Source organism: Pleurodeles waltl, chromosome 7 (genome assembly GCF_031143425.1).
Source record: "Pleurodeles waltl isolate 20211129_DDA chromosome 7, aPleWal1.hap1.20221129, whole genome shotgun sequence".
Classification (NCBI taxonomy): Eukaryota; Metazoa; Chordata; class Amphibia; order Caudata; family Salamandridae; genus Pleurodeles; species Pleurodeles waltl.
The window spans coordinates 1457065069-1457091113 of NC_090446.1; the positions used below are offsets into that span (position 1 = coordinate 1457065069).

Below are 26045 nucleotides of genomic sequence, written 5' to 3' on the forward strand. Positions count from 1 at the left end.
GGACTTCTACGAGGTCCACGGCCTCGTGGCAGGTGGCTTCGCAGTTCTGGGGTACAGGCGCCATCTTACAGGGACATCGATCCACACTCAGCGAGGTCCATGGTCTCAGGGCAAGCGACAACTTGATTCTGGTAGTGGCGTCCTTTGCGAAGTCGCAGTGTTGTCTGGTGTCGGTAGACTGGTTTTACTCCAGGAATTCACTTTCAGTGGTCCAGGAACTGGAATGGCACCCTCTGAGAAGCTGGAGTCCACAGTAAGTAGACTCAGGTCTGGTTGGTGAAGCCTTTGCTCTCCCTGATGCTTCAAAACAGGAGTCAAGCTCAACTCGAAGCCTTTGGAGATTCTTCTTCAAGCACGAATGCACAGCAAAGTCCAGTCTTTGACCTCTTTTACAGGCAGAAGCAGCAACTATAGGATATCCCAACAAAGCACAGTCACAGGCAGGGGCAGCACTTCTCCTCAGCTCTTCAGCTCTTCTCCTTGGCAGAGGCTCCTCTTGAATCCAGAGGTGATCTAATTTTCAAGGGCTGTGGGTCCTCTTCTTATACTCCTTTCTGCCTTTGAAGTAGGCCTACTTCAAAGAGAAGTCTCTGTTGACTTCAAGATCCTGCCCTGCCCAGACCACACCCCAGACACACACCAGGGGGTTGGAGACTGCATTGTGTGAGGGCAGGGACAGCCCTTTCAGGTGTAAGTGACCACTCCTCCCCTCCCTCCTAGCATAGATGGCTCATCAGGATATGCAGACTACACCCCAGCTTCCTTTGTGTCACTGTCTAGAAAGAGGTGCAAACAGCCCAACTGTCAAACTGACCCACACAGGGAATCCACAAACAAGCAGTCACAGAATGGTTTAAGCAAGAAAACTCCCACTTTCTAAACGTGGCATTTTAAAACACACAATCTAAAAACCAACATCACGAAAAGATGTATTTTTAAATTGTGAGTTCAGAGACTCCAAACTCCACAAGTCTATCTGCTCCCAATGGGGATCTTTGCTTTAGTCATTTTTAAAGGCAGCCCTCATGTCAACCTATGAGAGGGATAGGCCTTGCAACTGTGAAAACTGAATTAGGCAGTATTTCACTCTCAGGACATGTAAAACACATACGTACATGTCCCAGCTTTAACATAGACTGCACCCTGCCTAAAGGGCTACCTAGGGCCTACCTTAGGGGTGCCTTACATGTGTAAAAAGGGAAGGTTTAAGCCAGGCAAGTGGGTATGCTTGCCAAGTCGAATTGGCAGTTTAAAACTGCACTCACAGACACTGCAGTGGCAGGTCTGAGCCATGTTTACAGGGCTTCTAATGTGGGTGGCACAACTAGTGCTGCCGACCCACTATTAGTATTTGATTTACATGCTCTGGACACCTCTAGTTCACTGTACTAGGGTTTTGCTAGTAAATCAAATATGCCAATCATGGAAAGCCAATTACACATACATTTTATATAGGATTACTTGCACTTCAGCACTGGAGAGCAGCGGTAAAGTGCCCAGAGTAACAAAAATAGCACAAACAGAGTGAGCCCTGTGCGCATGTGTGTTTGGCCGGCAAAACATACATTTGCAGTGAGGGGGAGTGCTGGGTGGGGTGCTCAGCACTCCCCAAGCACTCCCCCTCAGAGCACGGCACCCCCGTGGCCCCTCCCCTTTAAAAAAAAAGGATACATAGTTTATTATCCTTTTCTTTGAAAGTATTTGCAGCTGCCGCTGGTGGCGGGGTGGAGATGTTCCTCCGCCTTTACAGAGGAGCCACCCCTGGTGTACTGTGCAACCCTTAGCATCTGGTGGCATTCTAGGTATATAGTGAGACTCCTATCACAGCGGGGTATAAGATTGCCATACCAAACATGAGCTGTTTTTTCCACCTGACATTTTTAGCGTGGTATTCCACCAAACTTTTTGACTTTTTTTGATGAACTCATTTTTGTTGGCATTAGGACATGGAAAGTTTGGGCATTTAGTGAGGAAAATCATGGTAAGTGGTGTGGTTTAAAGACAGAATAGCTTCAAAGCCAGGGAGCAGCTTAATTAAAACATGAACAAAATGAACTGCAGGCCGCATTGGCTCTGGGGTGAATAGATATATATTTTGTTTCTGCTACAGGCAGAACTTTGGTGGCATAAAAAGCAAACTGGGATATTCAGCACCTTGCTAGCACTGCAAATGTGACTATGGCTTGGAAGGACTGCGGATGCCCTATAACTTATTTTCTTTTTACCTTGCCACATATGGCCTTGGTCACTATGTGTAGAAGTTGTGATTCTTGAAATGTTAGTAACACATAAGTAGAAACACATTAGGTAGTGCAGTGAATGCTTTGTTGAATGCACAATAGACCCCAGCTGCTGATGTCGCAACAGATACAGGTGAGAAGGATGTTTTGACTGGTATAAACATAGTGAAAAAGAATAAGGTAAAATGTTGTCATTGCTATTGAACATTTATATCACAACAGAATTACTTGTAGTTATTCATCTTTGGATTTAATATATCTGAATAACAAAGTATGGCATCTGTTCCTTGTGGCTTATAAAACTACTGTCAATCCTAATTCACCGCTGCCTGTGCCAGATAAGCCATGCAGAAAGATGGATTGTACCAGAGGTTGCTAGATGTGGGCTATCCGTGGCATCTGATTTAGCATATACAGTGATCATCCATCTGAATGGAAGACCAGCATCCTTTTTAAATTGTTAACTCAGAATAACACATTATTTCCTCAAATCAAATTCACTTATAAAAACAACTTGAACGTCAGGGCTAAGACACTTTTTGAAGTGCTGTTTCACAGTTCCAAATACCTCTTCCCAGATATCATGAACTGGATCCCCCACAACACAATTATGAGATAAAAGAATCTCCATAAAGAGTGTAAACTTACCACCAGTGGGTATTTCTGGTCTCTTTGGGTATCCAAGAATGATGATTCCAAATGGCGAGTCGGGTGTTTCCACAATGTGGGTGCCAGGCTTAATGCTTAAATCATATATTGCTGTGGAGTATTCCGTTCCATGGATTGGTTCCCACTTAATATTTGGAAAAGGTTTTCCATCAATTGTAATTTCAGACACTGCTGAAGTCTTCATTGTGATGATTGCAACAGTCTTCTCAAAGTTGGGATTAACAATAATTTCATAAGTAGAGCTGTATTGTCTTTTGTCTGGAATATTGATAAAGGAGGATTCATATGTTTTATCCCCTTTCCTGTAATATATCACCTGGACTGGGACATCGGCTGTGATGGAGACAGTAGAGGATTCTGGGATTACAATCTGGATTACCTCCCCAGCCTTCACCCTTTGACTTTGCTTGTGGTCATTCACCCTGTATTCTACTTGGGAGGGTTGGGAAGCAACAACAAAGACCAGGTCAGTACTTCCTGGGCGTGCCAAGGATGGGAAGAGATATTTTGTTCCCCATTGAGAGACTGGATGAAGCTGAGTTGAGACCTGGTACGATGGGATGACAGTCTCAGCACTGCTATATCCGCAGGTAACAACAACGGGATGAGTGGCTAATACCCTGGTGCCAGACGGGTTGCCTTTGCTCGTTAAATGGATCACCTCAAAAGGTTTAAGTGTGGTAGTAATTTTGCTTCCTGGTTTGTAAATTTGTCCTTGGAAATTCACAGTTTCAGTTGGGTAGATCGTAACTTCGTTTGGTTCTCGGAAATTGGCAATTGTAAATTCTTTGTTATCATCGTCTGATTTCCCAGGAGGTGTCAGCACATAGTACTCAACTCCCAGTTGTTGCAAAGGAACAACTTCAGCGGTCTGTACTTGGATGTCTATATAGATGATTGATGTAACTGATATTGGTTTATCTGATGTAATTGTGACTGGAGCACCAGGTGTGCCCGACTTTAGCATCTCTGCAGTAATCGGAATTGTAATGGTCTCTATCTGACCCTTCACCAATGTGATTTCTTTCTTGATGTTGCCAACAACAAACGTGATGGTCACAGTGGTTGCATCGAAGTAAGCCTTAATGGTAATCACAAACTTTATTAGTTTATTGTGTTCAACGTTCTTTGGGGGGATGATGATGAAGTCTTTTCCAAAAGGATTATAGGGGTGTACTCCTAGAAAGCAAAAGAACAAAATGTCATCGTCTAGCATTCTATTCAGTTACAATTTAACTAGTTCTAACAGACCTTGAAGGTCGCTCTATGATGGCAGACTTAAGGAGTTCCTCCACTTTAACATGATAGTTTATTTTTTAAAAGTAATTGTTTAACATTTGGCAACCAACCTGAGTTTCATCAAGTAGTGAATGATATCTATTTGTTTATATTGTGTTAGGGATTATATCCCTTAAGGAATAACGGTTTGGCACCCCAAAAAAATGTCAACAAATGTACTTTATATTAACAGATCTCAAACCAGGTGTCAGTGGAATAAAGTTCAGATGTCTTTTCTGGTGTTAATATCTTATTTGTTGGGACTATCAGATGCCTGGCATTTAATGACAGAGTATCAAAGCAGCCTTATCTATAATAATACCCTATCACTCCAATCCTTCTAGGTGACACTTTTACTAGTATTTACAAAGTCACAAAATTGTATTCCAGCTGAATAAGCAGAGTAACATGCTGTCGATATGACTTTGCAAGGCGCAAATTGGTCTGGTAAGAACACTTTGCAGCAACCCATCGTCTTTGTTACTGCCCATGGCATGGACCACTGTAGCAGTGGACATCCCTAGTTGTTTTCAGTCATCCCAAGCTTCACTTGGTGTGACCATCGACCTTTTGGGAGCCTGCTACTTTTGTGTGCCATTGGATTTTCTTCAGCTATGCCTACTTAAGACTTAGTACAAAGCCAAGGTGTGGACCCACACATTTCTAATGCACGGACCCTGTGTTGTTCTGCACCTAATGTCTCCCGGCGAGCACAGAATACACTTAGGTAAAATGTTTAGAAGTATGTGAGGGAATGAGATACCCCCGATTCCTTGTCCAAATGGTGCAAGATGGTGGGTTGCCATAGAAGAAAATCCAATCCTTCTGGCAACTGTCTTCTCTCCGTTCCTCTGCATATCACCACAGCATAATTTCTCTCCTTCCCCCATTCAGGTCAGTGCATTTCAGATTGTTCTTTCTGGCTAGCATCTGAGACCACAAAGCAGTGGGAGGCTACCTCGTGGCACATTTGGCCAATATGATGTCTCAGACAATGCCTGGAACTACACACCTCTAATCCACATTGAATATATGACCACTTGTGATAGGGTGGCTGCACGCCCTGAAATGTTACCCCCTTCACTGCATCAGTTCACCCCTTAACTGCTTGTAACTGCTGGTCGAATGGGCAGCTTATTGAGCTTGAGATGTGTGCTATTATTGCATTACTGCTGGAACTTGAATTACTTGTTTGCAAAGTGTCAGTTCCCCTCTGAAATCACCTCCATCCTCAGGTTCCCTTCTCTGCTGCTGGTCATGATTGAAGGCAACTAGGGAGGAAGCCACTTGCATCCCAGAGCTCTGTTTGTCTACAAGAAGCACATTTCTGCTAATGCACGTGTGTGTATCTTCAAACCTAGCTGTCTGGAACTACTCATTTGACCAAATGACGCCAGAGGAACTGTTGCTTTTTTCATGTTTATGAGGATGTAATAATAACCATCATCACCAGGGGTTTTCTGCTAATATCTGGAATCCATAGCTTCTACTCCTGAGGTAACTGGGGCGCCAGAGGTAGTCCAGCAGAAAGCCAACACCAGGCCGAGGGCTCACTGTCCCTCACGTCCACAGTTTTGCTATACAATTGAACCCAGCAGGGCCTTGGGACCCAAGGAAAACTTCTCTTTCCGTAATCTTTGGAGGCATGATTTCACCTCTTGCCTCAGAACTTTTAGAGGGATGCTTCATCCTTATTGGTTCAGGGATACAGATAAAACTACCCCTCTAATGTGGAATTTTTAAGAATGTGATTTCACCATATCTGGAAAGAATGAGTTAGTCAATATTCAAAAACTAATTTCAATTTCCACTCAATAGGAGTAACTCTGCTATCTGTGTCCATCCTCACATACATCAAATGCAAAATAATGCATAAGTAGGTGCAGTGGAAGTGCTAGGATGCCCGTGTTAGCCACTGATTGAACTAGGAGGATGTTCTGCTATCTGTGAACTGCAGCTCAGAAGAGGGGCTTAGGCCAAAACACAGGTCGTAGTGGTTAAGTGTCATCCTAAAAAGGATGATGCTTGTGGTTTCATGTCCACAATGGTAGGTTTCTTCCACATAGGGGCTTATTTCTGGGGAAGTCGTCTTGGGGCGCTGCCTTACGCCAATATGAAAGGGCAGGAATGCCCTCTATCTATGAGATATGGTACATTCCTGTCCTTTCCCCCTGCGCTGGTGCACAGTTGGCTGCCTAGCGCCAAAGCAGGTAGTCTTGCACAATGGTGCAAGGGTATCTGCGTTGCATGCAGGATTGTTTCTGTTGAGGAAGGGGTACCTTACTGCATACAAACAATCCCCAGATCTGTTAGCCTCTTTCCATGAGTGCTGCAGAATGTGCATGCAGCACACATAGAAAGAGAAAAAAAAGTGGAGAAGTGAAAATATTTCTCCTCGTTACACCTGCTCTGGCGAGGCGTAAGGTTTCAGCGCTGCCTCAGGTTTACGTGATTAATTAACTCTGGGATAGGGTCAAAATGTTATGGGTGTTGCATAAGAAAGCCCACAACACCGTGCATATAATTCCTCCTTGGTGCAGAGTAAGGCAACACATCGACTTGCGCTGCTTTGTCTTACACCACATCTATGAGTCTATTCAAAGCTACGCAAAGTGACGTTGCGTAGCCTCACAGATAGAGTGTCAAAAAAAGTGACGCTCCAGCGGCACAAGCCTCTCATAAATAGTCCCCTCTGCCTGTAAGGCAGAATAGGATGGAGCCCGTGAATGGGAGGGTCTGGAGTCAATGATATTGGTTGGGGGTCAAGTTGTGGATAAAGGGATCCCAGAAACACCAGCACTGTTCAGCATGTGATCTACGACTCACTCTTCCCGTTTTATGTGCTTATGATATGACTTAGGTATGTTTTACAGTTACAAGCTCAGTAAAGGAGTCAGACTTGGTTTTAAACGGTAAAAAACAGATGTCTGGAGGAGCACCAGACATCGAGGTAAGCACAGAGTTGCCATGTAGGATGCAGCACAATTACAGGGCACAAGCTGCGGGTGCTGGGAGGACAACGGATCATATGTCGAACCGGTGCAGGATACACCCTTATACAGTATTGCCAGCCCATATCCATACATTAGAAAGGTTGTCCTACCTACTTAAATTCTTTCTCTGATTCTGGTAGTGCCTAATCTGTAAAATAATGCCTGCCGGTGCCCAAAGTGCAGCTCAGAAACCTGGCTGGTGCTATTAAATGTCAGCACGCCAAACACCAAGGCTGTGTCACCTTAAATCACGCCAGGCATCTTTCTCCACTGCCAGACACTCTCTGCCCCTTCATCTCACTCATGCAGGTTCCTGCTTACTCCCCTGGGGACAGGTTGTTTCATGTTTCTCTTCCTCCTTCCTTCCTGTTTGAGGGTTTTCCCTCTCTTGCTCTTGGGAAATGTTAGATGAAGAAAAATAAGTGCTGGTCCCCAAAAGCAAGCGTCCATTGCCACTGGGAGCCACCAGCTCAAATTAAGCATTGGCTTGGTGGTTCAGGCGGAAGTGGAAGAATAATTATTTGCACCCTTCATTGGCTATGCTTGGCAGTAGGCCTGGTTATAGGGGGTGGGCCAGGCACAATTGGCAATGCAAGATGCACCTGTTCAATTACGTTGAATCTTTCTGTGTCGTCTGCCCAAAGTGGAGGTGTTTTCCCAGTTCCTGTTTGCTAGTACTAGACATGCGTGATCGAGCCAGGGTCTTAGTCACAAAGGAGACCGAATCAAGCGTCTCCTTTTAAAGAGGTGGGCTTTATCTTCACCCATTAAAGCAGGTACAGTAGAGGCGTAGAGTGGGGAATAAATACTTTCGATCTTCACACTGGTCATATGGATTTCAGCTGCTCTGATTTCTTTCGGCTCACAAGTTCCTTTTATAGCTTTTGCTGTGCCTTCTACTCTGTGGGCCTCACATTTGATCTCCAGCCCCGGGGACAGACATTAAAGGGCATATTAATACTCTGTTTGTACCAGATTTAAGTCATTTCTTTTACGCAAATTTGGCGCAAACCTAACTCCATATTTATACTTTGGCACTAGACTTGTCTAGCGCCAATCTTATGGAGTGAGAGTCATTTTTTTACAGTGGAAACCTACCTTTCGTTAATGACATGCAAGGTAGGCGTTCCTGGGCAAAAAATGACTCAAAGGCATTTGTGCCTTATTTATAGTCCCGTGCAAAAATTATGCACGGGATGGGGAGGGCTTTAAAAAATGACTCTAAACCGGTTTAGAGTCATTCTTTAACGCCTGGGTCAGGGCAGGCGTTTAGGGACCTGTGGGCCCATTTCCATTGTCTCTGACCATGGAAACAGGCCACAGGTGCCCTTGCCTGCCCCCAGGGACACCCCCTGCCACCCTCGCCCACCCCTGGAGGACACCCATGGATGGGGGGGACCCATCTACGGTAAATAGAGGTAAGTATTTTTGTTAACGTAGAAGTGGCATAGGGGGGCCTAACTTGGGCCGCCCTACATGCCACTGTGCCCAATGGCAATGCCCGGGGCACAGAAGTCCCCTGGGCATGGCCATTGGGCAGGCGGCATGACTCCTGTCTTTGCCAAGACAGGAGTAATTTCCAATGGGGGTTGTGCATCAAAAATGACGCTAGTCAGGTTAGAGTCAATATTTTGGACTCTACCCTGACTTGCACCATTCTTTGACGCACAACCCCCAGTCTTCTCTACGCTGTCCGGTTAGAGTAATTTATTTTGACGCTAGCCAGGTCACATCGCCGGCTATCGTCATTCCATAAATATGACGCCCGGCTGGCGCGTTGGAATGGTGGTAGCCGGTGTTATACTTTTTGACGCAAATCTGCACTAGTGCAGATTTGCATCAAAAAGTATAAATATGGGCCTAAGCCTGCTACAGCCTCGCACCTTTCCTGAGCTCTGCAGCTACCTTTTTATCGGCCCATGCTGTAAGCCAAATGTTGATTCTAAAGTTCAAAGCAGGTAAGAACAAGTTGTGGGGGGGGCTAGCTTCATGGGGTGTGTAGGTCGGGCTGACACCTGTCCTACATTTTTTCACGGTTTTTAAATTCTGCAAACGTTTGGACATGATCCATAAATAGAGCTTAATGTAAAATTGTTTGTTTTAATTTTCATTTTAAACATTCTCTTTCTGATTTTGCTTACTTTAATTGTCAATTGGGTCATATGTGCAACTATGAACACATTTTAGATTGTATTCTTCTGACATTTATTGTTTTAAGTATAAAACAGGAAACAATACTGGCCTTATGTTATTTTACTAATTTCTGTACTTTAAAATTCCAGTAAGGCCTGTATAAAAAACAGCTATGCGGCAACCCCATTTGTGGAATGTAACACCCCCCAAATGTTTGAACATTGAGATGCAGGCAGTAATCTATTTTAGAGAGACTGGATACAGGGTGGGGGCTGGGGATGTTTGGTTGAGGATAAGACAAGTACCCTTGTAAGCAAAAGATAAGAGATACCAGGGTGCAGCAGGTGCAGTCACACCAGAGCCCTGAAGCAAGAGGAGCCCTGATTATTGCGGTATTTTAAAAAGGTAATGAACACTCTTGAAAGTGAGGCCTTTTACTTTTTTTCCCAATTTAATAGCCAAACATTAAGGGGCAGATATAAGAAAAGTGTTGCTGTACCCAGTGCGCCCCCCCTAACGGCACCACATGTGCACCGTATTTAAAATAGGGTGCACCTTGGCGCAGGGTAGGGGGCAACAGCATGAGAATTTTCGACGCTATTGATGCACTGTTCAGGGTTAGCGCCAACATCTTGGCTCTAACCCTAAACAGTACATAGGGGCCCATTATAACCAATGGTGTGCCCCCTTTTAACGCCTGGTCTGAACATGCATTGAAAATGGCAGGACAAAGGAAGCAAAGAAATCTCTTTGATTTTTTTGTGCCATTTTTTAGCCCCCTCCCCCCCCCCCCTTGTATACATTATACCTGGTGCAGGTATAATGTGGCGCAAGGGATTACAAAGTGGTGCAAATGCATGCATTGTGCCACTTTGTAAATATGGCGCAGCTTTTTGCCCATCTAGATGGCGCTAGGCCCTCTTGAATCTGGGCCTAAGTTCTTCCTCAACTATTGGAGGTCTTTTGTCATGAGAACTCAGTGCACCCTTCTCAGGACTGCAGTGGGGTTGGCAGACTTGTGTGGTGGTATTATCCAGACCCTGATAAAGCCAGATCATTCCCAGTGGCATGACATAAAATGATTGCGCTCCCTTGCAGAATGTGATGAGGGGCTCCTGCAGCTCCCGTATCTAAGAGATATTTATTGACTTTGGGATGAATGGGGCCTTCTTAAGGATTGTGGGGGCCCTCCTGCACTGCAGGGGCTTCAGAGACCTGGTTACACCTCTGAGCATGCTATCCTAAGCTATAACCAGCAGTGGAGTATGCAGAATTAAGATGTTTGTGGACACTGCTCTCAAATATAAATTACGAAAGAAGAATTGGAGTTTACAATGATAAGGTTGCAATGACATCACAGGCCGCAGGTGCTGCTATAGCATTGGGTTGTCACAGACATTGGACTTACGACACCCTGGTGTCAGAAAAGTCAGACGGGATCAGCAGTTGCAGCGACGCAGGGCCTACAGGGTCGTCGGACTTCTACGAGGTCCACGGCCTCATGGCAGGTGGCGTCACAGTTCCGGGGTACAGGTGCCATCTTATAGGGACATCGATCCACACTCAGCAAGGTCCACGGCCTCAGGGCAAGCGACAACTTGATTCTGGTAGTGGCGTCCTTTGCGAAGTCGCACAGTGTTGTCTGGTGTTGGTAGACTGGTTTTACTCCAGGAATTCACTTTCAGTGGTCCAGGAACTGGAATGGCACCCTCTGAGAAGCTGGAGTCCCCAGTAAGTAGACTCAGGTCTGGTTGGTGAAGCCTTTGCTCTCCCTGATGCTTCAAAACAGGAGTCAAGCTCAACTCGAAGCCTTTGGAGATTCTTCTTCAAGCACAAATGCACAGCAAAGTCCAGTCTTTGACCTCTTTTACAGGCCGAAGCAGCAACTATAGGATATCCCAACAAAGCACAGTCACAGGCAGGGGCAGCACTTCTCCTCAGCTCTTCAGCTCTTCTCCTTGGCAGAGGCTCCTCTTGAATCCAGAGGTGATCTAATTTTCAAGGGTTGTGGGTCCTCTTCTTATACTCCTTTCTGCCTTTAAAGTAGGCCTACTTCAAAGAGAAGTCTCTGTTGACTTCAAGATCCTGCCCTGCCCAGACCACACCCCAGACACACACCAGAGGGTTGGAGACTGCATTGTGTGAGGGCAGGGACAGCCCTTTCAGGTGTAAGTGACCACTCCTCCCCTCCCTCCTAGCACAGATGGCTCATCAGGATATGCAGACTACACCCCAGCTTCCTTTGTGTCACTAGAGGTGCAAACAGCCCAACTGTCAAACTGACCCAGACAGGGAATCCACAAACAAGCAGTCACAGAATGGTTTAAGCAAGAAAGCTCTCACTTTCTAAACATGGCATTTTCAAACACACAATCTAAAAACCAACATCACTAAAAGATGTATTTTTAAATTGTGAGTTCAGAGACCCCAAACTCCACATGTCTATCTGCTCCCAATGGGAATCTTTGCTTTAATCATTTTTAAAGGCAAACAGTGAAAACCAAATTAGGCAGTATTTCACTCTCAGGACATGTAAAACACATACGTACATGTACCACCTTTAACATAGACTGCACCCGGCCTAAGGGGCTACCTAGTGCTTACCTTAGGGGTGCCTTACATGTATAAAAAGGGAAGGTTTAGGCCAGGCAAGTGGGTATGCTTGCCAAGTCGAATTGGCAGTTTAAAACTGCACTCACAGACACTGCAGTGGCAGGTCTGAGCCATGTTTTTAGGGCTTTTAATGTGGGTGGCACAACCAGTGCTGCAGACCCACAATTAGAATTTGATTTACATGCTCTGGGCACCTCTAGTTCACTGTACTAGGGTCTTGCTAGTAAATCAAATATGCCAAACATGGAAAGCCAATTACACATACATTTTATATAGGATTACTTGCACTTCAGCACTGGATAGCAGTGGTAAAGTGCCCAGAGTAACAAAAATAGCACAAACAGAGTCCACCACACATCAACAACCTGAGAAACAGAGGCAAAAGGTTAGGGGAGACCACGTTAATGATACAAAGTCTAACAGTTTGTATCTGTTTGAACGTGCATGTGCGGAATTGTTTGTGTGTGAGTTTTGGTAGGTGCCTGTGCTTGTTTGTCTGTGTGACTCTGTCAAATTATTTATGTGCTTCTATATTTCTGTATAGCAATGCCTTGGCATCTGATGGCGATTGCTGAACATGTGTAGGCCCGTACTGTGAAGATATTAATCTTCAAGGTTTTTGAGGAGATAGTCACCACTGTCACTGTGACCTTTGCAACTTGAGGCAGGATGAATCCTCAATTTAAGGCAGCCTTACCTGTTTTTTGTCAGTCACCCACCTAATAGCTAGCAACCACTAGTTTATTGCAGTCTCGGCTCACAGGGATTCCTGGGGGTGGAGCAGCAGGGGAGAGCACTAGAGAATTTATTACAAAATAAAATAAATAAAAAACGTACCTCTGCTCCCGACCGCTCCTCTCCTTTGTCCGAATGCTGGAGGCAGGCAGAGGCTCCCAGCCTGCCCTGCGGCCAATCCTGAAACTGCTCAAAGCAGCATCAGGATCGGCTGGAGCACCCTGGCTGGGCCCTCCCAAGCAGACTGGGAGCCTGGTCAGGCTCTCTCCAGCCCAGCAACTTTGTTGCTGGGCTGGAGAGAGCCCTGTGCGCATGTGTGTTTGGCCGGCCAAACATACATTTGCAGTGAGGGGGAGTGCTGGGGGGGTGCGGAGCACTCCCCAAGCACTCCCCTTCAGAGCACTGCACCCCTGTGGCCCCTCCCCTTTCAAAGAAAAGGATACATAGTTTATTATCCTTTTCTTTGAAAGTATTTGCAGCTGCTACAGGCAGAACTTTGGTGGCATAAAAATCAAACTGGGATATTCAGCACCTTGCTAGCACAGCAAATGTGACTATGGCTTGGAAGGACTGCGGATGCCCTATAACTTATTTTCTTTTTACCTTGCCACATATGGCCTTGGTCACTATGTGTAGAAGTTGTGATTCTTGAAATGTTAGTAACACATAAATAGAAACACATTAGGCAGTGCAGTGAATGCTTTGTTGAATGCACAATAGACCCCAGCTGCTGATGTCGCAACAGATACAGGTGAGAAGGTTATTTTGACTGGTATAAACATAGTGAAAAAGAATAAGGTAAAATGTTGTCATTGCTATTGAACATTTATATCACAACAGAACTACTTGTAATTATTCATCTTTGGATTTAATATATCTGAATAACAAAGTATGGCATCTGTTCCTTGTGGCTTACAGAACTACTGTCAATCCTAATTCACCGCTGCCTGTGCCAGATAAGCCATGCAGAAAGTTGGATTGTACCAGAGGATGCTAAATGTGGGCTATCCGTGGCATCTGATTTAGCATATACAGTGATCATCCATCTGAATGGAAGACCAGCATCCTTTTTAAATTGTTAACTCAGAATAACACATTATTTCCTCAAATCAAATTCACTTATAAAAACAACTTGAACGTCAGGGCTAAGACACTTCTTGAAGTGCTGTTTCACAGTTCCGAATACCTCTTTCCAGATATCATGAACTGGATCCCCCACAACACAATTATGAGATAAAAGACTCTCCATAAAGAGTGTAAACTTACCACCGGTGGTTGTTTCTGGTCCCTCAATAGTCGGCTGCTTTGGGTATCCAAGAATGATGATTCCAAATGGCGAGTCGGGTGTTTCCACAATGTGGGTGCCAGGCTTAATGCTTAAATCATATATTGCTGTGGAGTATTCCGTTCCATGTATTGGTTCCCACTTAATTTCTGGAAAAGGTTTTCCATCAATTGAAATTTCAGACACCGCTGAGGTCTTCATTGTGATGATTGCAACAGTCTTCTCAAAATTGGGATTAACAATAATTTCATAAATAGAGCTGTATTGTCTTTTGTCTGGAATATTGATAAAGGAGGATTCATATGTTTTATCCCCTTTCCTGTAATATATCAGCTGGACTGGGACATCGGCTGTGATGGAGACAGTAGAGGATTCTGGGATTACAATCTGGATTACCTCCCCAGCCTTCACCTTTTGACTTTGCTTGTGGTCATTCACCCTGTATTCTACTTGGGAGGGTTGGGAAGCAACAACAAAGACCAGGTCAGTACTTCCTGGGCGTGCCAAGGATGGGAAGAGATATTTTGTTCCCCATTGCGAGACTGGATGAAGCTGAGTTGAGACCTGGTATGATGGGATGACAGTCTCAGCACTGCTATATCCGCAGGTAACAACAACGGGATGAGTGGCTAATACCCTGGTGCCAGATGGGTTGCCTTTGCTCGTTAAATGGATCACCTCAAAAGGTTTAAGTGTGGTAGTAATTTTGCTTCCTGGTTTGTAAATTTGTCCTTGGAAATTCACAGTTTCAGTTGGGTAGATCGTAACTTCGTTTGGTTCTCGGAAATTGGCAATTGTAAATTCTTTGTTATCATCGTCTGATTTCCCAGGAGGTGTCAGCACATAGTACTCAACTCCCAGTTGTTGCAAAGGAACAACTTCAGCGGTCTGTACTTGGATGTCTATATAGATGATTGATGTAACTGATATTGGTTTATCTGATGTAATTGTGACAGGAGCACCAGGCGTGCCCGACTTTAGCATCTCTGCAGTAATCGGAATTGTAATGGTCTCTATCTGACCCTTCACCAATGTGATTTCTTTCTTGATGTTGCCGACAACAAACGTGATGGTCACAGTGGTTGCATCGAAGTAAGCCTTAATGGTGAACAGAAACTTTATTAGTTTATTGTGTTCAACATTCTTTGGAGGGATGATGATGAAGTCTTGTCCAACAGGATTATGGGGGTGTACTCCTAGAATGCAACAGAACAAAATATCATCGTCTAGCCTTCTATTCAGTTACAATTTAACTAGTTCTAACAAACCTTGAAGGTCGCTCTGTGATGGCAGACTTAAGCAGTTCCTCCACTTTTATACATGATAGTTTCCTTTTAAAAGTAATTGTTTAACATTTGGCAACCAACCCGAGTTACATCTGGTAGTGAATGACGGTTTGGCACCCCAAGAAATGTACACAACTGTACTTTATATTAACAGATTTCAAACCAGGTGTCAGTGGAATAAAGTTCAGATGTCTTCTCTGGTGTTAATAGGTTATTTGTTGGGACTATCAGATGCCTGCCATTTAATGACAGAGTATGAAAGCAGCCTTATCTATAATACCCTATCACTCCAATCCTTCTAGGTGACACTTTTACTAAAGTCACAAAATTATATTCCAGCTGAACAAGCAGAGTAAGAAGCTGTCGATATGACTTTGCAAGGCACAAACTGGTCTGGTGAGAACACTTTGCAGCAACCCATTGTCTTTGTTACTGCCCATGGCATGGATCACTGTGGCAGTGGACATCCCTAGTTGGTTTCAGTCATCCCAAGCTTTGCTTGGTGTGACACATCGACCTTTTGGGACCCTGCAACTTTTGTGAGTCATTGGACTTTCTTCAGCTATGCCTACTTAAGACCTAGTACAAAGCCAAGGTGTGGACCCACACATTTCTAATGCACTGACCCTGTGTTGTTCTGCACCTAATGTCTCCCGGCGAGCACATGATACACTCAGGTAAAATGTTTAGAAGTATGTGAGGGAATGAGATACCCCCGATTCCTTGCCCAAATGGTGCAAGAATGTCTGTTGCCATACAAGAAAATCCAGTCTTTCTGGTAACTGTCTTCTCTCCGTTCCTCTGCATATTACAGCAGCATAACTTCTCTCCTTCCCCCATTCAGGCCACTGCATCTCAGATTGTTCTTTCTGGGTAGCATCTGAGACCATTAAAATGAAGCAGAGAGAAGATGTTTGTATATACCTCACTGGACTGATCCACATGATCAGCTTCTGGCCTGCAAGAAGTTGACACTTGTGAAAAGGGAGGTCAAGGATAATCATACTTGCTCAGACAGAAAACAAAAATTGGCAATCCCATTAGATCTGGCAGGGATTTTGAGTCCTGATGAAAACTTAAAAAATGTAAGCACTCCTTAGGAGGCGAATTGATATACCTGCTAAATGTGCTCCTGATTTACATGTAAATCTAAAAACTGTGGTCCTGTTTCAGAGCTGGGCAGTAACCAAACATTTGGTGCTTCTGGTCTGATCTGGCAAATTTACCTCTATATATTGAAATTTAATAGAGAGCTAAGCAAGTGAAAACGGGGTAGCTGAGTATTGTATATTAAGTTAAAAATAGACTGTTTAATAAAGAATATTTTACATTGCCTCGATTTGTATCTAGAGTTTAACAAGATTTAAAGGGCACCAGAGCATCATAGATCTTAGGTGGAAACAGAGATTGCAGTCAACATTAATGTGTGGTACACGCTGGTAGGTAGACATGGTGTTACTGGATATGTGTTGGCTGGACCTACCTGTTTGTGAGCGTATTGAAGATGGCCATAGCAGGTACTGGATGTTAAAAGGCTGCAGTTACATGTTACTAGGCACTTGAAAGTATCATTATCAATTTCTGGGCACTATGCCCTTACCTGGAAAATGTGATAACTCCCTACCAACCCATGTACGCTTAGTTTTAAAGATTAGTACTTTTGAACATTGTTAATGGTCCACTTTGAAAAACAGCCTTTGGAGTACCTCATTCATTATATTATGTTGTTTCTAATTATACCATATTCTGCTCCATATTACTGGATGACAGTGATTTAACATGCACTATTTCTGATACGACTTAATAGGTGTTAGCTTTATTAAACACTCTGATGCCCTGAGGGGTGTCCTGCTTCTAAAAGAGAAGCCAGTAAATAAAGTCATCTTTCAAATAACCATGTTTCCCATTGGGTCCTGAAAGAAAGATGATCTGTGGGCATCATAATGCGAACTAGACGAGTATTAAATAACAGAGACTATAGGATTTACCTTCTATTAAGGATAGCCTAAACTCTTTTCAAAGGTGCAAACTAAGAGGAGAGGAGAACCCTGGCAGGAGTTTGCCAGTGAAATCTGTGACAATCCAATGTGGGGCCTAGGTTGGCAAGACCACAAATATGTTTGGTAAGAACTCTGAACCCCCGCTAAGGCATTCTTTAGCTTTTTTTCAAACACCCCTAAGATATGCTTCTTTAAATCAATGTAATTCATTCAATGTGCATCACAGGAGCTAACTATGCCAGCGGCAAGGACATGCTCTACCAATCTAGGGCACTAACTAATTGAGGCGTGTATGCCACGAAATGGCATCGCGGAGCACCCACCTCTGTGGCCTGTGCCTAGTTGAGAGTCTTCCTTCTCAGATACTAGTACTGTAGTTGCTTGCTGTGTGGAAAGAGGGTCTGCAACATCCATCATTAAGTGTGTGCTTAGCAGTAACACTTAAGTACAGAATATATCCGGGAAGAACTATCTTTCACTAAGGAGACAACAGAAGATCTTGTAAAAGACCTTCTCATGAATTTTCCTAAGTTAGACGTTCAGCTCTGGAGTAGAAGCTAGAAGGCAATTGAGAATTGTGAGTTACATTATCTCTCTTGAAAAATTGCTCTTTAGAGAAGAGGCAACATGAGCATGGGGAGTGAGTGATTTGCAAATGTTTTCTGTAGAATAAAAAACTTAGAGAAAAAAATGTGTGCTCCAGTGAACTCAATGTATGTTTATTCCCGGAATGCTTTCAGGGTTTCTATTAATGGGATTGTCGCAGCACCAACACTTTCCAGTGGCACCAACAGCAGAGAAAGGGCTGCATAATAGGAGGTTACCAATTACTCTATCGAAAGCCCGTAGAAATGTAGATGTATTGGCAACTTTTATTGCTAAAGGATGAAGAACATCAAGTGTTATTTTGAAAAGCCATAACAGGGTGACTGGTGGTTTCTATCGGAAGACTGTGCAAAGTGTAATGTGAGTGTAATGCCTCTGTTTGTGTCAAGCATCATCAGTGCCTCTAGTTGTGTGGTTGAGGCAAACCCAGGCAAACCATTTTTCTTGAGGGAGATCCTCATCAGTGCATTTTACAAGTAAAACAACACAAGAGAGCAGGCAGAGATGGCTTTGTTTCAGGTGGCGCCCAGTGCGACAGTCTTTTTTGGTGACTCCAGGAATTCCCCCACTACCACCCTACAGCAGTCCCTCTCACCTCTCCATAGCCACTGTGTTATACAGCTCATTTTTATAGGGCAACTCCCAGGTCACTCACAGTCGGCTGTGTGATCTGCATGGTCCACGCTCGTTGCAGCAGGCACATTAACCCTCTGCACTATTATGATGAGTCAAAAATGCCACCAGGCAAAAGTACAATCTCAACAGCAGGAACGTTAACCACCAGAGTTTTCATGACATTTTTATTGTTGCCTGAAAACTGCTGAACGCACAAGGAAGTTCACGTGTTTTTAAACTCATAAGTTATTATTAAACACAGCGCCCCCAGCAAAGTCAGCGGCAGGTGCAGCTGCACCGGTCACACTGCCCTAAAGCCGGCCATAAGAGCAGGGCCACTCCTTGAAAAGAAGCGGAGGAAACACCATTGTCTTGTAAGGGGCAACACACGCTATAGTGGCCGTTTGTCCAATCACATTATGGCACAGGATAAATTCATTATTATTTATTTGCACATTATTTTAAAGTAATAGTTATTACGAAATACTCACTGATGGGCATCTCCTCTGGAGTCTGTATAACCTGTAGGGCTGAAAGAACAGAAGGGCTATTAGATTGATTTTGTGGTAGTAATGTTAGCAACATCGACTCATTGGCCTTTTTGGCAGTAGTGTGTTAAAAACGTATTATTTTCTTTTGTTAGTGTTTCAAACTTCCACTGAGCTGCCTTCTGAATGTTTTATTTTCTCCTGAAAGCATTTTAATCTCCATCAGCACCAGCCCTGTAGCAGAAGGTCCAATTATATATTTGTTACAGGTGTCTATTGCTGTAAATTTAGATTAGGGCCGAGTTAGAGTTTAGCATATAGGTAATTATGGCACAGATGTTATGGCTATCCTGTCAGCCCCATCACAAGTGCATTATATCCTATGGCACATGTGAATAAGGTGGATGGGATGGGATATTTGTCATGTTTGTAATGGAGTTCCCATCCCAAACTCTGAATGATACCCTGAATCCCTCCTCAGTGTCAGTGCCAGTATGGAAGGTGTAATGAATTGAGCTGCAGGCCAGGGCTTGGCCCTACAATTGTGAACTCTTCTGCCACTGTTGTTTTTGTGACCAAGGGCTTTACAGGAACCCCAAGCTCAGAGATACTTGGGGACTGATTTAGAATTTGTCAAGTGGGTTACCCCGTCACAAATGTGGCCGATATCCCGTCCGCCTTGGTACAAGTACATTATGTACATCACTTGTGGTGGAGTACCATGTTCGTCAGACTCTATATCAGAAGCCTAGTTTGTGCAGCATCACTCAGGCTGCATCCACCTCTCACCCTCTTGTTCAAGATTTGTATCCCAGATTCTGTGCTTTAAGTTATGTGACACTGTGGGAGTATGTTTACTTTCAACCCAATTTAACATTCCATGTTGGGCAGTAATTTTGCTCTGATCCATTGTTTTTTTCACCACAAAAATTTCTCCAGGTGTGCCTTAGAGGAATTTTGTGCTGTGAAGTGAGTGGCCCATTTCGAGTTTGGCAGGTGGAATAGGGAGGTAACATGCACCCTTTCCTTTTGCGGTAAAAGCGAGCAGCATGTGATCCCGCAGTTCTATCAATGCGATCTCAAAATGGAGAGTCAAAGCAGTCACAAGGTAAAAAACACAAGGCGTGGTAACAGATTTGCTCCCTGTCAGTTTCCCCTAGGTACTTCCAAAGCCCTATGATTTACCCCCACTCAAGTCTGAATTCTGTTGGGGGAGGCCCCTCCTTATTCTTTACATTACAACTGAATTGTCCTTCTAAGTCATCCTTGCTAGAGCCCTCCAGGAGAATCTTCCCTTGCATCTTGTTCTTGTTGAATATCCAGGATGGTTTTTGAACTAGAAGGAACAGTTGGCCTGCGGAACAATCCGCTCCGAGGAACTTTCCCCGGTTTGAAGGGTTGTGAGTGGCCAGGGTGGATGCCTTGTCACCTTGCTGGAGATGTGGGGCATGACCACTTCCTGATGCACTTCAGGAACCGTCTGAGTTATACCTCTGCGCAGAATTCCTCATTTGACAATTCAGAAAAGATTTTCCGAATTGTTAAATGAATTTAGGGAACTACTACAAACAGCATTTGGAAGGGGCATGATAAAGGGATCCCTTACAAGTACTGAATCCTTACGGTATGCATTAAGATTTTGCAATTTGCAACCAAAATCTTTTCTTAAAACAGTAATATTTTACTGAAAACCTTATGTAGGTGCCAGCTCATTTGCATTTCTTTGTGAATGTTAAAAAAAACATTTTTTAGGAGTAAGCAGTGGTGTGTGTAACCACTGCTTACAAATAAAAAAAAGTTTGTAAAATGTTTCATTTGTTTAAACACAGCCTGTTTTCCTTTTAGGAAAACCGGTTGCATTACAAAAAGATTGTTTTGTTAAAAAGCAGTGACATACATGGTGATCCACTGATTTCAGCAAGCCACCATCCCTGTGATTTTTGCTAGTTGTAGTGGATTGCTAGTTGTGGCCTACCTCATGCATAGTAATGAGGTAGGTTGGATTGCAACCCCCAATGAATGGTGATTTCGCAATATCTCGGTAGTAAAAGTGGGTGTGTGATTTGCAACCTCTTTCACCCAACCTTCCAGCAATATTACAGTCTCCAATGCTAGTTTATCATCTTAAACCCCTGCTTTCCTTTTAATAACGTCAACTACTTTAGAAAAGATAAATTACTTGCTTGTGACTAGTTGATGCATGTTTACGTTTACAATTTAGCGTTGTTCATTTCTTGTTTTTTTTCTGAAATATTACACCTCCAGGACTGCCTAGGGAGCTCGCAATTATACAATTAGGGGATGGCCTTTTGAAATTACTTTCTCTATGTTTTTCATCAACCCCTCAATGGAAAATCTGACTTCTTTTGACCTAATTTGCTGTGAATAATGTCCTCTATGTATCAACATATACTTACACATCACATACAAGCAAAGCACATCCTTCTATTGAGTACCAGTGGTAGCCAAATCCAACATTTTAACTGCTGGATGTTTGGAAGTAGGGTTAGAAATTCAAGGAAGAGAAAACAAGAGTTTTGAGGAGAGTGTTAATACGGCGTGCAGTGTCTTGGGTATCAGTAGATCTCTATATTCCCAGTAGGAGTTAAACCCTTACATATGTTCACTCTCTCGATCCATATGCATTTAAATTCTCTGATTAATCAGCATGCTTCTATTCCATGACTGATCCAGAGCTTCTTGTATAATTGGAAATGAAAAAGAGGCAACATGGCACAAGAGCAAAAATGATGAACAAGAGAAGATGTAAACTGGAAACTTACCACTGGTGGGTGTCGCTGGATTGGCTGAGGAGCTGACGTCATTGTAACCTAAATTAAAGAGTCCAAATGGAATCTGGGGATGCTCCACGACATGACTGCCAGGCTTGGTACCATAATCATACATCCCCCAGGAGTACTCTGTTCCTAATATTGGTTTCCACTTTATGTCAGGCAGTGGTTTCCCATCAAAGGTGATTTGTGGCAGTGACGCTGCCTTTGCAATGAAAACAGCAAAGTTTTTGTCAAAGTTGGGTTGGGCAGTGATTTTATACATGGTGGCATAATCCCTGACATTGGGAACTCTGACCATGTAGGGCGCAAGTGATCGGTCACCTATTTTACCATCGAAGATGTGATACAGAACCTCAATAGCCCTGTTGGCAGTGAGGACAAGCGTATCTGAGCCTCTCATTTTAATATTGAGCAAGTCATTTGCAGCAAGGGTCTTTTCTTCCTTGATTTCTCCCAGCTGGTATTTCACCTCTGTTTCTTGGGAAGCAACAACATACACATGGACCTTCTGGTCTGGTAGACCACTGGCTGGGACTAAAAACGTTGTTCCCCAACGAGGCACGGGAAGGTACTGTGTGGCGACATCATGACATTCAGTGTCGGTCCGAGAGCAGCTGTAGACATTCATTACAGCAACTGGCTTAGATGAGACAATTTTGGTGCCAGATAAGTAGTCCCTGCTCTGTATATAAACCTGCTGGAAGGGTTTGAGAGTGAGGGAGATTTTGCTTCCTTTTTGGTAATCTTTCCCTTCGAACTTCACTGCTGCAGTCAGGTAGATATCTACCGGGTTGAAACCTTTGTAATTTGCGATGGAAAAGCCTGGGTAGCCACCACTCGGTACTCCAGATGGGGTCACCACATAGTATTCGACTCCCAAGTCCTGCAGCGGGAGAACCTCATTGACCTTCACTTGCTTGCCTTTGTGGGTCAGAGATGTAACTGTTACTGGCTTGTCAGACTGAACGATGACCGAGTAGGAGAAGGTGGTCTCCCCAAGCATCTCCTTTGGGATGGGTATTTCTACTCTGATGGTCTGCCCCTTCTCAATGGTGACTTCTTTCTTGAAGTTAGCCCGTTCCAGGAAGATGGTAACTGAAGTAAACTCGAAGTAACCACTGATCCACAACTCAATGCTTGTTGGCTCATTTGAGTTTACGTTTCTTGGGGTTGGGATGACAAATTCGTTTCCGAAAGGTCCTTTCGGGTGTAGCTCTAAAAGGAGAAGAAGGAAGCACAAAATAACCCCAGATTTATTAAAGACCTTGCCTTAGCCATGAATATTTCACATTTGCACACATAATCAGTGCTTCACTTTACTGTTCCGCGGGTTTCTTTGGTTCTGCTTTCTTTGTCAGGCAGGCGTGCACTGCATCACAAAATACCAATCAATGACTTGTGAAAATTGGGTGAAATTACACAAATTTGTCTAATGCAAAATTTCTTGTAACGTGAAATTCGCAAATTTTGGGCCTGATGCCCACATAATGAATATCTCTAACTCCCTTTCGAATGAAGCTCCGTGTTGGGTGGGACATTTTAGAGAAGGACCAAGCACACATATCACATTTAAATAATGCATTGCAAACACGCTTGTCTGCTTTGCTAACAAGCAGTAAATAACAGTTTGTCAGGCAGTAAGTAGGAAGGTTTGTTTGTTTTGAGATATTATACAAATCTTTAATATTATTAGTGAGGATGCCTTTTTGAAAGACAAACTCTGTGGTGGGAATGGTTGTGTCAAAAGTGGTAAATGTATGTGTGACACTGTGGATGGGTATGTGAATATTGAAACACAATGATCCTGATACCGCAGGTCTTTATTGTCCTAGGCATAGAGGCCTTTATTGATGATGTGTTTTTATTTGCGCATTCTGATGTGTCATGCTGGGGGACAAACTATCCCTTGGTCTACCACCATGCTATGTTCTGAATCAGCAAAAACGCCTATAGGTCAGACAATCCTATGGAACTCTTTATTTTGCAGAGTGAAAAGGTGACAGTGGTAACTCATAAAACATTTAAGTGTATGCTGATTAGGAGGCGGAGCTTGTGTTCAGCGCAATCAGGGGTCAGACGCCATGGGTTGAGTAAGGATGTAACAGCGTCTGGTGGAGGGGTTAAGGTCTCTGGGTTTCTGCTGGGGCTGCCTTTAACACTTGAGGGATAGGAAGTAAATAATCAGGGTTTAGAGGTCAGAGGTTGGGAGTTGCCATGACATAAGGGGGATTTGTCCAGGTTGAAAGGCAGTGGTATCGGTCGGCTTGCTTACTGCGGACCAGATGATGAGATTTCTGAGAGCCAGGGCATAGCGGTCAGAGGCCAGGAGATATGTGTGGGAGTAACAGGAGGTATCAGCCTATTGACATTTAGGCCCATATCTATACTTTTTTAGCAACGCATTTACGTCATTTTTTGACGCAAAAGTGGCGCAAACTTGCAAAATACAATTGTATTTTGTAAGTTTGCGCTGTTTTTGCATCAAAAAGCAGTGCAAATGCAGCACTAAAAAAGTACACGTAGTTTTTGAGTTTGGATTTTTGAATTTTGCATTTGTGTTTTCTAAACATCATTGTAACCCTGTATCAATATTTATTTGTTTACATGTGGGTCATGGGAAGCTCAGCACTGAGAATGCAGTCGCTTCTTTCACTCTTCATTGCCAAAAGACATTTCAATGGGGATACAGATCAACAGGATGCAGAACATAACATTTTTTAAAGAGTCTTCTGCGGGTCCTGAAATTAGGACATCAAAGACATGGTCCAAGTGGGACTGGAAAGCAGGGAAAATGTATGTGGTATTTTCGGACTTTTCAACTGATTTAAAAATGAACAAGGATTTTCGGCCACAGAGCCGAAATCTTTCTGTGTTGTACTATTTTGCCTCAGGAAAGACTTGAGACATAAATATGTGGCGCAAATGTATAACTATTTTTGCTAGATGTGGTTGTCTTCAGGCTAGAGAAATTGATCATTTTAGAGCTTTCTAACCATCATAATATTATTTTTGACCTGCCTGCACTTGCAGATTGTCTTGTGGCTAATGATTAAAGGTAGAGTCCCAAGTGACGTAGACAAAGCTAGCAACATAAATCGGCAAGACACTGAGCTATACACAGAATGTTGCGAACTTAGGCACACATTTACAAGCCCCTTGCGCCTCCTTGCCCCGCCCTACCATCATTTTTTTATGCTAAGGAGACCACACACCATGCGCCATATTTACAACTTTGCAACCCTTTGTGCCACATTATACCTGCGCCAGGTATAATGTATGCATGGGGGGCGTTACCCCACAGGGAGGCCCAAAAAATGACGCAGTGAAATTTACAAGATTTCACTGCAACATTTTTTCTGTCATTTTTCACGCCTGCTCGGGGAAGTCATTAAAGTGCTGTTTCCATAATATAATAACCTATGGGCCTCCCTGTGCTTTGCTGGACTGCTGCCATAATTTATGGCGCTAATACTGCGAAGCGCCACAATAGCATCACAAATTATGACACTGTTGTGCTATCGTACGCCATGGTGCGCTGTATAGTAAATACAGCACTACCATGGTGATGTTAGGAGGTGCAGGGCGACTCAAGAAAAGTGGCGTATCACACTTGATGCGCCACTTTATTGTAAATATGCCCCTTAGTTCCCTGAGAGAATTACTTTAACTGGATTTATATTTTATCGGGTAGGCTTGGAGCAGTTAATGACTGATTTTCTTTAGACTGACAGTGATTGGCAGGTGAGAAATTGGTGTATGCCTATACGTGTGCCCGTGCTACGTGTGCGTGTGTGTGCGCGCATGGCTGTGTACATTGGGGTAATTCTCTTTTACTTCTAATATGTTTAAACTAGGATTTTTCAATGGGAAGGTGCTAACTGAATAATTTGCTAGATATGTGACTGTGGCTGCACGGGAACGTTTGCCTCTGTGACAGCCAGTCAGCCTTAACTTGACAGGGCCTGAGTCGTAAGGATTGGTGTGTGGGTCAGAAGGTGTGACCGACACTTGTAGTAATTCTAGCGTATTTGTAAGTTTCACAAGTAAACCAGGTGTACTCCTGGCTTCTTCCTGGCCTTGAATTCAGAAATAAGCCAGAAATGCTACAAAAGCATGTCTTAGTAAATCTCTCTCTATGAGGCTGCCACCTAACTGACTTTGGTGACATAAAAGACAATACCAAAATGCTGGTGTAGAACAGCATTTAAATAAGTGTGTGATTATGACATGTCCAGGATCTTGAATTTAGGCGGGAATATGCCATTGTTTGTTAATATGATGCATATTTCCATAGTGAAGAGCTAGATTT

At 43.6% G+C, this 26045-nt stretch overlaps 1 protein-coding gene across 3 annotated transcripts in view; it reads right to left on the bottom strand.

The window, feature by feature from the left end:
• Positions 1-26045, bottom strand: part of LOC138246477 (uncharacterized) — a 194570-nt gene that overhangs the window by 137612 nt on the left and 30913 nt on the right. For all 3 annotated transcript variants that reach the window (XM_069201115.1, XM_069201116.1, XM_069201114.1), the window contains exons 8-11: positions 21725-22951; positions 18945-18983; positions 13928-15142; positions 2889-4088 (exon numbers count right to left, since the gene is read on the bottom strand). In XM_069201115.1, the coding sequence (XP_069057216.1) occupies positions 2889-4088; positions 13928-15142; positions 18945-18983; positions 21725-22951 (3681 nt within the window). The remainder of the gene's footprint in view (positions 1-2888; positions 4089-13927; positions 15143-18944; positions 18984-21724; positions 22952-26045) is intronic.